The 17232-nt window shown below is 36.7% G+C and overlaps 2 protein-coding genes across 3 annotated transcripts in view; both read right to left on the bottom strand.

Annotated features, from left to right (window-relative positions):
* Positions 1–10753, bottom strand: part of LOC127504761 (hemicentin-1-like) — an 80116-nt gene extending 69363 nt beyond the window's left edge. Inside the window, exons 1-4 of the mRNA XM_051879735.1 lie at positions 10736–10753; positions 10302–10372; positions 10159–10200; positions 9731–9994 (exon numbers count right to left, since the gene is read on the bottom strand). Coding sequence (XP_051735695.1) covers positions 9731–9994; positions 10159–10200; positions 10302–10332 — 337 coding nt within the window. The 5' untranslated portion in view covers positions 10333–10372; positions 10736–10753. The remainder of the gene's footprint in view (positions 1–9730; positions 9995–10158; positions 10201–10301; positions 10373–10735) is intronic.
* Positions 1–17232, bottom strand: part of LOC127504762 (Fc receptor-like protein 2) — a 62519-nt gene that overhangs the window by 17419 nt on the left and 27868 nt on the right. The window lies entirely within an intron of this gene.

The following is a 17232-nucleotide window of genomic DNA, read 5'->3' as shown; positions in this document are numbered from 1 at the left end:
CCCATGTTTTTTATACTTGCGTATTATTGTCTGAACGGATGAATGTGGGACCTTCATGCATCTGGAAACTGCACCTAAGGATGAGCCACACTTGCGGAGGTCCACAATTCTTTTCCTGATGTCTTGGTTGATTTCTCTTGATTTTCCCATTATGTCAAAGAAAGAGGCTCTGTGTTTGAGGTGTGCCTTTATATGCATCCACAGGTGTGCCACCAATGAACTCAAATGGAATCAATAAACCTATCAGAAGCTTCTTAAGCTCAGAATGGAATCATCTGGAGTTTTCTTTTTGTTTAAAGACACAATAAACTTAGTGTATGTATACTTCTGACTTTGATGAAAGTGATAAGAAAAATACATAAAAATTCTCCCTCGCTCGATTCTGACATTTAACAAATGCAAAAAATATGTTAATATTTATTGATCTAAAACAGAAAATGTTTACTCTGATTTAATGTATTACAGTAAAGAAAAAAAAGTTTTTTTTTTTTTTCTGAAGTGTATGTAAATATCTGGTTTCAACTGTATATGTTTTAGTATATGAAAGTACACGTTGAAATATACTCTCAGTAAACTACTAATTTAGTAGTTTTGATACTGCAAGTTTTCTTTAAGTTTTCTTTAGTGATCATAATTATAGTTTACTATTTATTAGTATACTACTATGTTCCTATTTAGGTATTAATTTTTTATAACTGTACTTTAACTCTTTCCATTTTAAAACATTTTATTCTAGCTTCATGCATCATTTTTTTTATCAATACTTGAATGTTTCATTAAGTTTCATTTAAAAAAAGGCAACATTCTAAACTAAAAGCTGACAAAATTTTTTGTCAAAGAATTTGTCCAGATGAGATTCAGAATGATGATCAAAATAGATGGAGTAGATAGAGTCCATCAACACCCTCAAAGCTTCACAGCTCGTCCTGGGTCAACATTTCATTCAGTAACATTAGGCAGTTTTGATTTACATGCTGTTTAATGTTTGAAGATCACGTTATTTTACATTTGCATGAGCACTTGCATTATCACTTGTTTTAGTTTCTTCTTCACATGTCTTTTGATCCGGAGATTCTGTGCTCTTTCAGAAGATGCGTAATAGCGCCACCCAACTTACAATAGTGAAAACACTGATAGCCTGAAAATTCAGTCAGTGGCAGGGAAAGAGTAAATTTGAAATGAGTTCCTGACCAGTGGACTATAACACAAAAATTCAGATAAGATTTAGGAACATATCTGTTTTCTTTATTAATCAAAATTTTTAAACAATGTAAGTTTGTAAGACTATGTGTAAAACTCTGTGAAAAAGCTTTTAATGGGCTACTCAATCTGAATCTCAATCCTGTCTGGTTAGAGCTTTTACAGTTTTTCCCTGTATATAGTACGGGAACTTACTGTTAACCTATTAACAATTTTTTTTTTTTTTTTTTTTTTTTTCCCCCGTAGCATTTTTACAATATTCTACTGCTAAAATCACGTTAATTTTTTTCAGTGTACAAGCTAAGTAAGAATACTTAATTATACTTTTATTTATATATCTCAATCAAAAGATTGAGTGCAAGTATAGGCTAAATCTACTTTGGGCCCTATTTTAACAATCTAAGCACATGGTCTGAAGCGCATGGTACAGGTGCACTTAGGGTGTGTCCGAATCCACTTTTGCTAGTTTAATGATGGAAAAAATGTCCTAAAAGGGTTGTACTAGGGGCATTTCCTCCGAGGAGGCAAGAGAGGCAGTGCCTCCTCAAAAAAAAAAAAAAAAAAAAAAAATGGATGAGAAAATAATCGATATTCCAAAAATAAAACAACGCAAATGTTACAAAATTTGACATTAAAAAGTGTAAAAGTCACTCGCTTTTCTAAAAAAAAAAAAAAGTCCCAAACAGCGACACCCGCAGGTGAAGTTACAGCGCGGAGTCCGCGTCTCTGTGCCTCCATTCAGCTTAGAGAAACAAAGCAGAGCCCATTTAGCGTGCAGTGGATTTAGCGGGGGTAATTGAGAATGAATGAGGGAAAGTCACGTGAGAGGAGGCAGTGCCTCCATCACTCTGTGATTGGATATGATCAGTTACGATTGGACATGATTAGTTCGTGCGATAAATCCCGCCTCTTGTTTTTGTGTCTTGTTTTCCAGTCGGCCTGAATGAAGACAGTGATGGCATTAATGGGAAGACTACTTAAAAAGTAAGTAAACAACTGTCACTTAGATATCACTACTTTATTTCATGTCGAAATCAAACTCGAAATGGCCTGAAAACATAATGACTGCGGGGGTTTTTAGTGAGCAATCAGCGTGGTGAAATTAGAGATACATCTTTGTGTGACCAGTGTGTACAATGGTGTTGTCAAAAGTACCGGTACTTCGGTACCAAGTCGGTACTGAAATTTTGAAAATGTGACGATACCAGCATTTCTGTAGTACCAGTAGTACCGAGAATCCGGGTATATTCGGTACCCACTGATAGGGCTGTGGCAGTATTTACTTGAATATGACACGAGTGAAGCACAAAGCTTTGTTTACAAAAGAAATAATAGGTTAGCAATTAAATGTGACATCGCAGCCATGGAAACATTTTGGTTCATGCCGGTCCATGCTGGTCACCCGATTAGCAGATAATTTAACAATATTCCATTAGCCTAGTTATTCCACTGAACATGGAATCTCTGTTTCTTTTCCCAAAACTTCACTCACGAAGGGGATTATAACGTTTCTTCCTTTTATTCGCTTTTAGGCCTATTATAGGCTATTCGCATTCTTTACTGTGGTAAAGTAGAAAAAACACCGTAGGACAGAAACCTTTTTGCTTGCACATCAATTTCTATTTAACACAGTTTGTGCTTGTTATTAGACTTCATAAGGCGCGTTAAGTTTATTTGTATAGCGATTTTCACACACGCTGGTCATTTTTACTTTCGCTTTCCCTGGCAACGCTAAATCAAATATAGCCTGAATGTGTGAAGATAAAACTCGCTCTTCAGACCTTTTACAACAAGTGTCAGTTGCTTGTAACATCAGGAGATAACATGAAGATATTATTAAAGCGAAATGGTCTCTTTCCTGTTCGTGTCCCACATCCCTCTCATAGAGCAGAGCGGTAGGCTATATGACGCATCTTTGTGTAGAAATAAAAAACGAATGTTTAAAAAAAAAAAAAAAAAAAAAAAAATTTCTTATTATTTAGGTTACCATTATTTACCGATATTTATTTCATAGTTTTACAGGCTGTAGTGTGTCATTTCATTGAAGGAATAGCTAAAATAAACACGCACGTCTGTTACAAAATGGATGTTTGAGCATTTACTTATTTTTTTTATATTTCAAAATTTATTTCATTGAGGTATATATACACACACAAACATACACACATGCTCCAAATATTTATATGTATGATTACCATATTTAATATGTTTTTAAAATAGGCTATATAAAATAGTAAAATAGTTCCAACAGATTTTGCTGTGGTACCGCAATTGGTACCGAAAACCATAACATTTTTATGGTATTGGTACGGACTACTGGAATTTTGGTACCGTGACAACACTAGTGTACAAGCTTGATGACTGCTGAAAATAAATTAACTATTAAAAAGAAAAGCGGAATATTAGTTTATAAATAATATATATTGTTTAAATTGTTACTGCCTTTAGTTATTATTTTGGAATGTAAAAATGTGTAAAAAAATTTTTTACAGTCTATGGTAAAAACACTAACTTGATGAAATGTATACTTAGTTTTAATAAATAGAACATTACATAGTGTAAAAATACAAAATAGAATTGTATTTAGTCTTTTTTTTGTAAAGTCTCTCTTTTGTCTTATGTAATGATAACTTAACCAGGAAAATTGTGTAACAGGGACATAAATGTCGTTGCCTCCTCATTTTAAAACACCTAGTCTCTTAAAGGGTTAGTTCACCCAAAAATGAAAATTCTGTCATTAATTACTCACTCTCATGTCGTTCCACACCTGTCAGACCTTTGTTCATCTTCGGAACACAAATTAAGATATTTTTGATCAAATCCGATGGCTCAGTGAGGCCTCCATTGACAGCAAGATAATTAACACTTTCAAATGCCCAGAAAGCTACTAAAAACATATTTAAATCAGTTTATGTGACTACAGTGGTTTAACCTTAAAGGGGGACTCAGTAATATTTCAAATACACCGTTTGGAAGTTAGTCAGGCCGATACCAACAACAAATGTCTAACCAATCAGCATTAGGGGGCGTATGGCGGTCGAGGAGAAAGAATGAGTGCGAGGGAGATTTGAAAAAAAAAAAAAAAAAAAAAAAAAAAAAAAAAAAGAGTGATGGGGATACAATACAAAAGAGCTCAAAAGAATATCACTGGAATGGAGGTTTATGCCTGGGCAAGCGCTTTAGGACCCGCGTTTATATTAGAAAAGCTTTCCAGCGCTGGAGAGAGCTAAGAGGGAAGACCTGAAAACAGACACAGAGACTGCTTTGATCCCGCTCATGTGAGTAACACTGGGTTTTGATTGTCTGGAGCTGCTGTGCTGTTGGCGACTAACAACGAACGCTTTGTATTTACTCTTGTGTACTGTACGCTCATTTTTTGTGCTTCCTTGTCGTTCGTTCATCAACTGCGCTTTATTTTTGTGAAGCATTTTGTTGTGCGTCAGCTGTGATAAACAGACATCCACTCTCGCATTGCGTGTGTAACAGTGGCCAGATAGAGAGAATTGTGCACTGACGATCGCTAGAGAATGAGGTGTTTAGCGCCATTGGTAGTGCATTCATCTCACATGCCAGCAGTGATCGTGCCAGGGTTTGAGACCGACTCAGAGCAGGGTGGTTAGAATTGAAGTGTGAGTTTTGGAGGCGGAGCAATGAAGAGAGCTTCAAGAAGCAGTGTTTTGAAATCGCCCATCACTATATTGTTGAATAAAGTCGTTATTTAGTTTTTTTGGTGCACAAAAATTATTCTCGTCACTTCATAACATTAAGGTTGAACCACTGTAGTCACATGAACTGTTTTAAATATGTTTTTAGTAGCTTTCTGGGCATTTGAAAGTGTTAATTATCTTGCTGTCAATGGAGGCCTCACTGAGCCATCGGATTTGATCAAAAATATCTTAATTTGTGTTCTGAAGATGAACAAAGGTCTTAAGGATATGGAATGACATGAGGGTGAGTAATTAATGATAGAAATTTCATTTTTGGGTGAACTAACCCTTTAATGAGTCATGGGTGTGTTTTGGGCGTAACATGCAATAAACCAATCAGAGCCTCATCTCCCATTCCCTTTAAAAACCAGTTGCGCTAGCACCATGTCGGATTCGCTATTTACATGGAGGAATTTGCAAGTGGAAAGACTGAATGCTTCTCCAGAGAGGAATCCTTTTATTTTTAATATTTGGCATGTTTGTGTGCTGCTGCGCGTCCGTGTGTGTACAAGCAGAGTGTACATGCGTTGTGCACCCACCTATAGGCGCATATTACAAACACACCCTTTAAATAACACAAATAAATTAATAAATTCTGCGTCATTGACTTTACACCAGGTTTTTGTTGGTCAATGGCACAGTCATTTTCAGTTGCCTCAAAATAGCAACACGCCAACAATGCGTCTGAACACACCTCGTTTTCAGACCAGCACGTCCATGGGTCTAGTAGACCATAGTCTAGTATACTTAAGTGCAATTTTAAGTATATTTCTGAGAAGTACATAAAAAGTAGACTGAAAGTATACTTGTTTTTAGTTTAAAAGAAGTATACTAATATCACACTTGAATAAACTTCTTTTTTGTAAGGGTACAAAATATTTGTATACGTAGATAAAATCAGTAATTCCCAATGACATTTTGCTCTTGCTGTTGATCACTTTTTCAAAAACATTTAGCATAATTATAGTTTGAGTTTATTTTTTGGTCACATCTGTATCATTTTTTGTCAAGCTCAACACATTTAAAAGGATTTAGACTGAAGGATAAGTGCTTAATCTTATCTTGAACTTTAATTGTAACAGAGTTACTCATTGTAGTTTCTACTCTCCCTTGAAGAAATCCCTGGCATGTATAATTTCTAGAATCATCCTTTTTAGCTGACTGGATATCTAATTGAAATTTAGATTCTTGCACCTCATCCTTTTTTTTTTTAAACCATCTGTAGGTCCAGTTCTCTGTGCTGCCCTGAATTTCACACTTCAGACTAGGCCTGGGGATAAAACTGTATCTATATTTATCGACGGTACGTCTTATTCGATAACGATAGAAAAAATATATGTTCGATATAACTCTCGATATAGTTTCACTTAAATGCATTAAAATGTAAACAGACATGAAGTTCGGTTGCATTAACAACTCTAAAGCTCGCTCCATCCCTGGATCACAAACAGACGCGTTACGAGTGACAAGCAAACAAGTTGCTGTGAATTTCAATTGCGCAATCGCCACGTGAGATCAGAACACACAAACACATGAAAATGAGTGCTGTACCTGCCGGTGACGAGGAGATTAAAAAAGGACATATCAGCTCGTCAGTGTGGCAGTTTCCTTACGTCTTACATTTGATCTACTTCAAAGTTCGTCTTGAGAGAACAGTTGTCATGTCGGTATTAACAGCTGCACAAACAGTTTGCAACCACACAGTATCTTTATTTCTGTGCTACAAATATTCAAATTATTACAGAAGTACTGAGATAAAAGTTTATAGTTCAGATATAAATACTAATGTCTATGTCAGGGGTACTCAACAGGCGGCCCGCGGGCCGCATCCGGCCCATCAGCATTAAATTTGTGGCCCGCCTCATGCTAAATATGAATGTATTGTTATTATAATTTGCATTCAAACTGACCGTTAATATTACTTCGGTTCTTCCGCGTACACTGCGCATGACGCATTTTGCACGTGCGCTTTGAATAGTTTGTGCACTAATTTAGTTGTCCACAAGATGTCAACACTGAAACGGGCCATTGTTTCACAGTCTGAAAAGAAACGGAGAAAACGGAACTACAACAAACACAATAGCCACCCGTGTTGACGAGCGCTCGTGTGAAGGAATTAAAGATGCCAGCAACTCTATTTTTAATGAGTACAAAGACATTTGATCTTATGTTTTGTAGCGACAAAGCGCAGAGACTGGACAAGAATGAATCTTTCTAGTGCGCATGTGTTGAACACCTGTGTTTGCGCACGCTATCAAATGCTTGAGACTGTGCGTGTTCGTAAAAAAAAAAAAAAAACTTTATTTCTGTAACATTTAATGCGGTTGACACTACTGAATCTTTGCAGTGTGCAAGTGCCCGATGGTCTTAGCAGCATGAAAAACAAAACTTTTATTCTTAATGTCATGTAAAACGTAACGTCAATGTAAAACAAGCGCTCCTATTCTCATTCGCGAGACTGTTCTTAACAAAAAAGGATTCAAAAAAGATTCTGGATTCTGACCTAGTTTAAAAAGGTAGAGGTAATAATTAATAAATAATAATAATAATAATAATACCTTTGTAAAGCGAGCCTGAGTATAAATAGGTACTATAAAAAGTATTAAAAAGGCGCAATGGAGTATAAAAAGTATCAAAAAATTGAGCAACAGCCAGACCTGAAATTACTTGTGATAACAATGCAGACTTTTCACTAGGAAAAAGGACTTATTTTCATCAGTTCTTAAGTTTATTTGCTCAGTAATGTTTTTCCTTATGCATTTGGGCCTTTTTTCATGCTCAGAGTATGAATGCATTGTTGCATTAAGAATACAGCAAGACAAACTATTAATCCTATTTTAATGACATTTTTTTTTTCATGTTCAGTGACACTATAAGTAGGACAACCATTAAAGGACAAGGAAGTACTTGTAAATGCTACAAATATTGTCTTAACTAGGCCTAAATAAAAGTTTTGCAATCCAAGTTGTATGTGGCCCTTTGCATTTTATGTGGTTTAAATGCGGCCCTCTTGGCCTCCGAACTTGAGTACCCCTGGTCTATGTTATCGATCAAAATAGAGGAAATCAGCTTTTGAAAGAAACTTGAAAGCGCTGAAAATTACGTATTAATCGATTACATTGTTTTACCACCAGGTGGCGATAAGTGACTGTTAAAAAATGTATTTGACATTGAATCTTCATTCAACAGATTGTTTCAAATACACTCAGGGGCGTTTCCTCCGAGGAGGCAAGGGAGGCAGTGCCTCCTCAAAAAAATAGGATGAGAAAATAATCCATATTACATATAAAACAACACAAATATTACAAATTATGACATTAAAAAGAGCGCAAGTCACTCGTATTTCTTAAGGAACACTGCCCAACAGCGACACCTGCAGGTAAAGTTACAGCAGAGTCATGCCTCCCTTTCCATTCATAGAAAACCATAGAAAATCATCAGACCCCCGGCGTGCGGTGGGTTTTGTGGGGGGTAATTGAGAATGAATGGGGGAAAGTCACGTGAGGAGTGTATATGTTATGTTGAGGAGGCATGTTGAGGATGTATATGTTGAGGAGGCACTGTCTCCATCGCGCTATGATTGGATGTAATTGGTTATGATTGGATATGATTGGTTTGTGCGATAAATCCCTTCTCTTGTTTACGTGCACGTTCCGCGAGTCAGTTTGAAAGAACAAATAATGGCGTCAATGGAAAGACTAGTTGAAAAGTAAGTAAACAGATCACCCAGTTAGATATCACCGCTTTATGTCACTTCAAAATCAAATTTGAAATGGACTGAAAGCTTGATGACTGCGGGGTTTTTTAGTGCAATCAGCTTGGTGAAATTAAAAATACAATTCGTGTCTGTGACAGACGGTGTTTACGAAGCATGACTGATTATCCAAAATAGCCTAAGTTTACAATTAAAAAAGAAAAACATCAATAGGCTACACAAATAAAATATATTGTTTAAATTATTATTGCCTTTAGTTATTATTTTGGAATGAATGTGGAAATGCTTAAAATACTAACTTGATGAGACTGACTTGGTTTTGATAAATAGAACATTACAATACATTGTTAATGTAAAATTACAAAATAGAATTGTATTTGGTTTCTTTTTTTCTTTTTTGATGTAATGTTCATTTAACAAGGAAGATGTGTCAACGTTAAAAGTAATGCACATGAATTTACATTGATTCATAAATAAATAAAAATTGTGCCTCCTCATTTCAGAACACCACTGCATGCCACTGATTCATCCAGTAATGAAACAAGAGTATTTATGGGCGTGTCATTGAATCATACATCATACATTTTTTTTTTTTTTTTTAAATAATTAATTCAAATACATTTAAAAATTTTAAAAAAGACTGCAGCAATTAATATTTTGTCAGAACTACGTTATTAAATTATGTTATTTCGTTTAGTTGACATTCAGAATTGTGATCTCGGTTTAAAAAAAAAAAAGATTACTGTATTAAATAGAGAAATTTAAAACTCAAATATCCAGCGCACTATTACAGTGAATAAGGAAAAAAAAAAAAAAAAAGCCACCACACATCTGCATATTTTTTATCATAAAAATATTGGTAACACTAATTTCAATGGTCCATTCTACTAAATGTAAGTAACTTTGCAACTATATGTCAACTTATTTGACACCTTATTTAACCTAAAAGTCAACCAACAGTCTACTACTAATACTGTAATGACTGCTAGTTGACATGTAGTTGCAAAGTTACTTATAGTCAGTAGAATGTCTGTTGGGGAGCATCAAAATAAAGTGTAACTAAAATATTATTTCTGAATATATATTTTATATTATGATATCCACTCACCTTGTAGAGTTAAATTGTACCCATCACTTTTTTCAGACTCAGAAGTTCCATTTTTTGCCTTGCATTTATAATTTCCACCATCTTTCACAGTGATGCTGAAATTATGGTCAGTTTCGAGATTAGCGGTGTCCTTGTACCAGTCGTATTGTAACTCAGATGCTCCTCCAGGGACCTCACAGTGCAGAGTGACTGTCTCTGTGTTGTACAGCACCTTGTGAGTTGAATTGCGAGTTATATTGGGCTTGGGAATCGGAATCGGAGGGTCTAGGGGATGAATAATCCTTAGGTTAGAGTGGCTAAATACCAACCCTTTTTAATACAGTGGTGTACAAATAAAACAGTTAAATAAAATAGTCATTAAAAGTTCACATAGCAAACCAGAAACCACCTAGATTATATATATATATATATAAATAAATAAATCGTACCTCCAGTGCTCTCTTGAGATGTTACTTGCACACAGACTGCCACTATAATTTAAAATAGATTCAGTGAAAAGCTGGGTTACAGTATAGTGATTTGCTAGTTTTATTGGTTTCAAATATAATATATATTAAAAAAGTCATCCTACCTGTCAAAAGGAAGATTTTAAATGTTTCCATTTGCAGCTGCAGTGAAAAAACACAGATCTTGCGTGAGTCTCTGCAACAAGAATAGCTTCCTGGTATAACCACTTTAAATGGAAACCTGACAGGAAATTATGACGTCTTGTCTGCTTCCATTTCACCTACAAAGCTTAACACATTTCTGATATTTTGAATCACCTATTTTCGTTTTTAATTGTAATAAAAGGATGTTCAGTGAACTTTGCGTGTGCTTATCCAAGTGTTGTGTGTTTCTTTGTGTGTGTGAGAGGCAGATAGTGAGCCTGCACTATACTCTATAACAAAAATGAGTTGTAGATACATGAAAAAGTTTTCAATTTACTTGCAGGCATTTTTAATCTCTAGAATGCACCTGGTGTCAATGTAAAATTATGTAAATTATTCAATTATAAATACTTACCAGTTCGGAAGTTCTGTATTGTTCTGGTTTCTGTTTTAAGCATTATGGGTGTGGTTAAATGCACTGTTGTTCAAAAAAAAAAAAAAAAAAAAAAAATGATGAATGCAGTATTATAACTTCCTTTTTCTTCCAATCTCACAGTAACAAATAGCCCTGCCGGATTATGACATGCATTCAAAATGGTATCACACAAAAATCACAAAGAAAAATCACAACAAACATTTCTAGCTATGATATACTTTTAGTTTGAACCAGAGGAGCATTAAGAGTACCTTTCTAAAATGTGTACACATCAACAACAGATAGAGGGGAAGGACTTGAGGAAAGTTTAAAGAATAGGTTACTTGGGTTCACAGTACAATGTATTTGAAAAATGAACGATGGACTGAAGTGTACTGCAGCTGAATGTGCACTTTCAGCACATTTACACAAAAAGACAATATTACAATATGTCTTTTATAGCATCTTTCTTTAGTTTTAAACCAAAAAAAAAATAATTTGACATTATTATATCTGACAGAAGTTGTTATCTGACAGTTTTTAAAACAGTTAAAAGTGGAAAGTCATTTTTCTGTCTAAGTCACATTCAGCCCAGCCTCCTGATCTAACATGTGGTGAACCAACATCCTGTAAGCAGAGGCTTGGCTTTAACAATTCAGCTATAGGTGGGGCTGCAATAAACTCAAACCGTTTTCTCAAAAAACAGGCCGGCAATGATGTCAATAATAATTGCTAATTTATACTAAGAGGTTGATATTTGAAAACCCAGTGGCTGATGGGAACAACAGTATTTTGAATATATTTATATTATATTATATTATTTTTACTGGGTCAACACAATGATGCATTGTTAATTCTTTAAAGTATTTTTGTTAGCTGTAGCTTGTGGTTAATGAATGTCAACTAACATACACACCCAGTTCTTACATTACAGTAAATACCACTTACATCACTTACATTACAGTAAATACCACTAAGTACATACAAACGCATATAATATCCTTTTTTTTTTTTTTTTAAATCATGATGAGTCTCAAATAGTTTTAGCATGTCACTGAATATGCCAAAGTTAAAGGGTTAGTTCACCCAAAAATTACATTTCTGTCATTAATTACTCACCCTTATGTCGTCCCAAACCTGTAAGACCTTTGTTTTCTTCGGAACACAAATGAAGATATTTTTGATGAAATCCGAGGGTATCTGATCCACACATAGGCAGCAATGTCATTGCACCTTTTGAGGTCCAGAAAGGTATTAAAGACATTGATAAAACAGCCGACGTGACTACAGTGGTTCAACATTAATGTTATGAAGCGACAAGAAAACTTTTTGTGCGCAAAAACAAAACAAAAATAACAACTTTATTTAACAAATCCGTCTGTCCCCTGTCATACGGCTACGCTGTTTTCAGAGCTTCCGTGTTTTCATCCGGATGCGGGCTAGGTATTGGCCGGCTCTGGTCATGTGAGCAGCACGACGCATGCGAGCCTGCGTTCGGACGTAAACGCTGTGCAACGAAAATAGCATAGCAGTATGACAAGGGACAGACGAATTTCACTGAGGAGAGGTTTGAGTCTGGCCACTGGGACATAAAGCCCAGATCAGTGGAGTGTTGCAGTGATGTTTGTCCTTCTGTAAGTTTCTCCCATCTCCATATATGATGGACCTCAACCTTGCCAATCAAATATGGCAAGATAGCGCAGCGTTTGGCCGCCTCGATTATTGTGTTGTTTTTTTTTGTTTGTTTGTTTGTTCTGTGTTTAGTCATTCATTTCCTATTAGTTTCACTAAAGACAAACTACGGGACATTAGGCAACACACACCAGACAACATTTTTCCAGTTCTTGATTATTCTGAAGTTTTGCTGGACATTCTAGTCGGAGGGGCCACGGTTCTGTTCAAACGCGCGGTCAGACGCAAGCTGGATAAGCTCCATAAGCACAGCTTCCGAACAGCACAACCTAGTATCCATCTAGTGAATCTCTGATCCCTTCCCAATAAAACAGATGAACTGCTTCTACTCACCCGCACAAATAAGGACTTTTCAAACTCTGTTACATTGTGCTTCACTGAAACCTGGCTGAGTGAAGCTATTCTGGATAATGCACTACATCTGCCCACTCTAAAAAAAAAAATGGTGCTATATAGTACTAAAAGTGGTTCTTTGGCTCGTAATCATATGGGAACCACTTTAAGTGCTGTATCTTGGTGCTTCAGTGGTTCTTCAGCAGTTCTTCACTGGTTCTTTGGGATGACTGAGGTGCTATGTAGCACCGCTACTGTATACAGAACCCGTTAAGCCCCTGTATGGTTCTTCAGCAGTTCTTCAGTGGTTCTTTGGGGTGGTTAAGGTGCTATATAACACCACTGCCGTACAAAGAACCTGTTAAGGTTCTTTATGAGCCAAAGAACCACTGTTGGTGCTGTTTAGCACCATTTTTGTTGAAGAAATTAAATGCGATACGGCACCTCTTACAGATTCTATATAACACCATTTGACAAAGGTGCTGTAGATATATACCTTTAAAGATATGGTGCTACATAGCACCAAAAGTGGTTCCCCTATGATTACGAGCCAAGAACCACTTTTAGTGCTATACTGCACTTTTTGTTTTTAGGGTGGGCTTCCAGCTGTTCAGAGCGGATCGCATCACGGAGTTAACAGGGAAAATGAAAGGCGGTAGATTATGTTTTTACATAAACTAAAGTTGGTGTACAGACGTAACAAAGATGTGCTTTCCTAATTTAGAGGCGCTCATTCATAAACTGTAAACCTTTCTACTTGCCGCGGGAGTTTTCCTCGTTCATTCTTGTGAATGTGTATATGGGTACACTCCAGACGGCTGAACAAATAGCTGAAACGAAACAAAGGTACCCAGACTCTCTTTTAATTATTCTTAGGGATTTTAATAAAGCAAATCTCTCCCGTGAACTGCCAAAATACAGACAGCACGTTACATGTCCCACCAGAGACAGTGATGGGGCTTTGGGGCTCTCTGATCACTGTCTAGTTCATCTTATACTGGCCTACAGGCAGAAACTGAAATCAGCTAAACCTGTATTAAGAACTGTAAAAAGATGGACTAAATTTTAAACGTTTTTCCGTGATTCTCCCACATTTGTTGTCATAGGATTACATTTTCAAAACACATCAAGCTCATATTTTAATATTCATTTGTCTGTGTAATTACTGCATTTTATTGGTTGTTGTCTCCCAGTTTCTGTCAGAGTTTCAGACTCTCACTTTTTTCCTTTGTTGTTATCCTTGTGACATCAGTTCATGTTTGTGATTATCTGATCAGCCAGAACACCCAGCTCATTTCTATCAAATACTCTAGACAGATCTAGATAGATCTGTTTGATCACTAGCCCGTGTTAATTTAGAAAAACATAAAGGGGCAGAAAGCTACTGTATTTCACTACTAGATGGCGATGTCTACTCTTTTTTTGTTGTGGAGATGAATAAGTTTGCTCAAATGAGAAAGAGGATTATTAGGTGTTAAATAAAAGATTTTATATTATTATTATTATTATTAGTTGTAGTAGCAGTAGTAGTATTGATTCCAATGACTGTTTTAAAATTTTATATTATTATAGATTGTACTATTATAGATTATACTATTTTATATGCCATATAGACTATGCAAGACATGGCAGTTTTCTTACTAGTTTCTAGTGTATGAGTCTTTGTATTGATACTAGCAAAATATCTCTACATCTATACATGTAGCATGTGTGTGACACTGTCACATAAAAGACATTTTACCGCTTTATTTATTACTATGATTTATGTATAATAGAGTTTTAATTGGTTTACATGTTTTTTAGTCCATTTTATTCCTCTTAACATTTTAAGTGCGTATGTTTTTTCAGAAATGAATGATTGGCCTGTCATGTGACCAGTCACATGACAGGAAGCAGGAAGTACATCTGTATAAAGAGAGCAGCATGGCAAACAAACAAGGATTCAGTAACAGTCAACAACTTACCTGGATTGTGGAGTTTCCTTTTTGCGGACTTACCTCTCCAGTCACAACCTTACAAACCTTTGGATTATCACTACCGTGGACATTTGTATATACACTGGTGGACACTCACTGTTTTAGGGTATGGTACTTTGGACTGTATGCTTTTAACAGACTGAGTTTTCCTGGTTTTATTGTGTTGTTTTAAAGTTCCCTGTGAATATTGTAAATACACAATTCTTATTTAAACTTATCACTGTTTTATGTCTCATTCTTTTAACCACTAACAAACTCACACAGTAAAATCTGACCCCATTTTAAATCTTGTGACTCAACCGATTTGGCTGATCGTTACATATGGTGGCCCGTACAGGGAACGTTTAAGATTTTAAAAAATTGTGTTGATAAAGTGGTAAAAGATGACGACTCATTTTGGTAATGCTGCTCCTTTTAAAACACCTGCTAATTTTAATGATGAACGGATTTTACACCAGTGTGATTGTGAACCGCTTCGTGCTGAAGTACTTTCTCTTAAAAACCTTGTTTTAAAACTGGAGAAGGATTTTAAAGACTCTGTTGAAAGTCATTTTAACCGTGAAGTGTATTTTAGAGAGGCTGTGGATGTAAAATTCAATAAGATGGAGGAATATGTGAAAGAGGCTATGGCAGCATTAGAAAAAGAGGTTGTTGAGTGCGTTCGGAGGAGAGACAAACAGTGGGCAAAACAACTTAAGGAAAAGAAACTTCCGGAAGCCACTGTCCCAACTCCTGCAGAGACATCCAACCCTGTGCCTTCCATCTACACCTCTTCACCTCCCACTGACTGTTCCACCATCTCAACACCTTCACAGACGGACAGCACAACAGAGCAAGGAATTAGCTGCACCAAGACATCATCAGGGCCAGATGTCAGCTACATCTTCTCTGTTCTTCCCTTCTCCAGTGAGGAAGTCAACAGCACACAACAGGATGACGTCACACTCACCATCATCTCTTCCACACCCCAGACAAACAGGATCACAGTGATCAACCACCAGGGCTTGCTGTACCGACGGATCCAGCGCAAGGACGGCCAGTACCGACTGCAGCTTGTCGTTCCAAAGGCCTTGATCAAACAAACGCTACAGAGCCTCCACGAAAGGACAATGGAGAGGCATTTTCCTCAGCACATCTAACAGACATTGGTTTTACTGTGTCAAAACCTTTGACGATAAATCAAAAGGCTGAGCTAGCCAGCTATACAGCAATTAGTTCAAGCGATCATTTGGGTGAATTGGTAAATTCGTCTTTTGAAAAGGGCTCAAGCATCCATCTTCAAAATGTACAGCACTTATCAGCAATGTCATAGCCCATTGCATGTTCAAATACTTGCTGGAAGATGTAATGACCCTCCACTGAGAGCTCATCCCTAATTTTGTAGTAGAGCATTAGATTCTGGGCAACAGCCCGTATAGATGGAGGCCAGCCACGGCTAATCTGTTCATGAGGAGCCACCATTTTCGAGCATGAGGAACAAGCACTGTCAAAGTCAGAGACTAGAAGGGAACTCAGTGTGGAAGAAATCAGAGCTTCAAGTTCCACATCTGTAGAGGAATCCTCTATCTGCAATCCAACCCTATTCATTCCTTTGATCGTGAGTAAGGTTGTGAGTGCCTGGTGGTCCGTGCGTAAAATGTCGGTCCCACAAATATAGGCACCACTTTTTTCTAGCCAACACACATGCAAGTGTCTCTTTTTCCACTATTGAGTATTTACGCTCTGCCATCATAAGTGTACTTGAAGAAAAAGCTACCGGTTTCTCTGTACCATCTAGATGAATTTGAGGAAACACAGCACCCAGTCCATAATCACAGGCATTGGTCGAGATCACTGAGCGAAGGGAGGATCTAGGGCAGAGCTGGACACTACGAGCTATGGAAGCAGATTAGCCTCATTAATAATTCACGCAAAAAACACCATGCACACATGCATAGCCAATTTCACATGCATGAAACCTAATTCACGTGCACAAAAAACAATTCACATGCGTGAAAAAAATTCACCTTGGATTTGTGTGTGTGTATTTCTGAGACATTTCTGGCAGCCACCAGGGTCAATGGTACTCTTTAGCCAATCGGATTGAAGCTTATCAATCGACCAATCGTTATCATGTGAGGGCGTGCCTACCTGGGTGTTACGTCATCAGCTGTCGACCAGTTTAAAGGAACACTCCACATTTTTTGAAAATAGGCTCATTTTCCAACTCCACAAAGAGTTAAACAGTTGAGTTTTACCATTTTCGAATCCATTCAGCCGATCTCCGGGTCTGGCGGTACCACTTTTAGCATAGCTTAGCATAGTTCATTGAATCTGATTAGACCGTTAGCATCTCGTTAAAAAATGACCAAAGAGTTTCAATATTTTTCCTATTTAAAACTTGACTCTTCTGTAGTTACATCGTGTACTAAGACCGACGGAAAATGAAAAGTTGTGGTTTTCTATACTGTCATTCCGGCGTAATAATCAAGGAACTTTGCTGCCGTACCATGGCTG

The sequence above is a fragment of the Ctenopharyngodon idella genome, chromosome 22, assembly GCF_019924925.1.
Source record: "Ctenopharyngodon idella isolate HZGC_01 chromosome 22, HZGC01, whole genome shotgun sequence".
In the NCBI taxonomy this organism is placed as follows: Eukaryota; Metazoa; Chordata; class Actinopteri; order Cypriniformes; family Xenocyprididae; genus Ctenopharyngodon; species Ctenopharyngodon idella.
The sequence above is the reverse complement of the archived record's forward strand: the minus strand, read 5'-3'. Positions and strand labels throughout refer to the sequence as shown.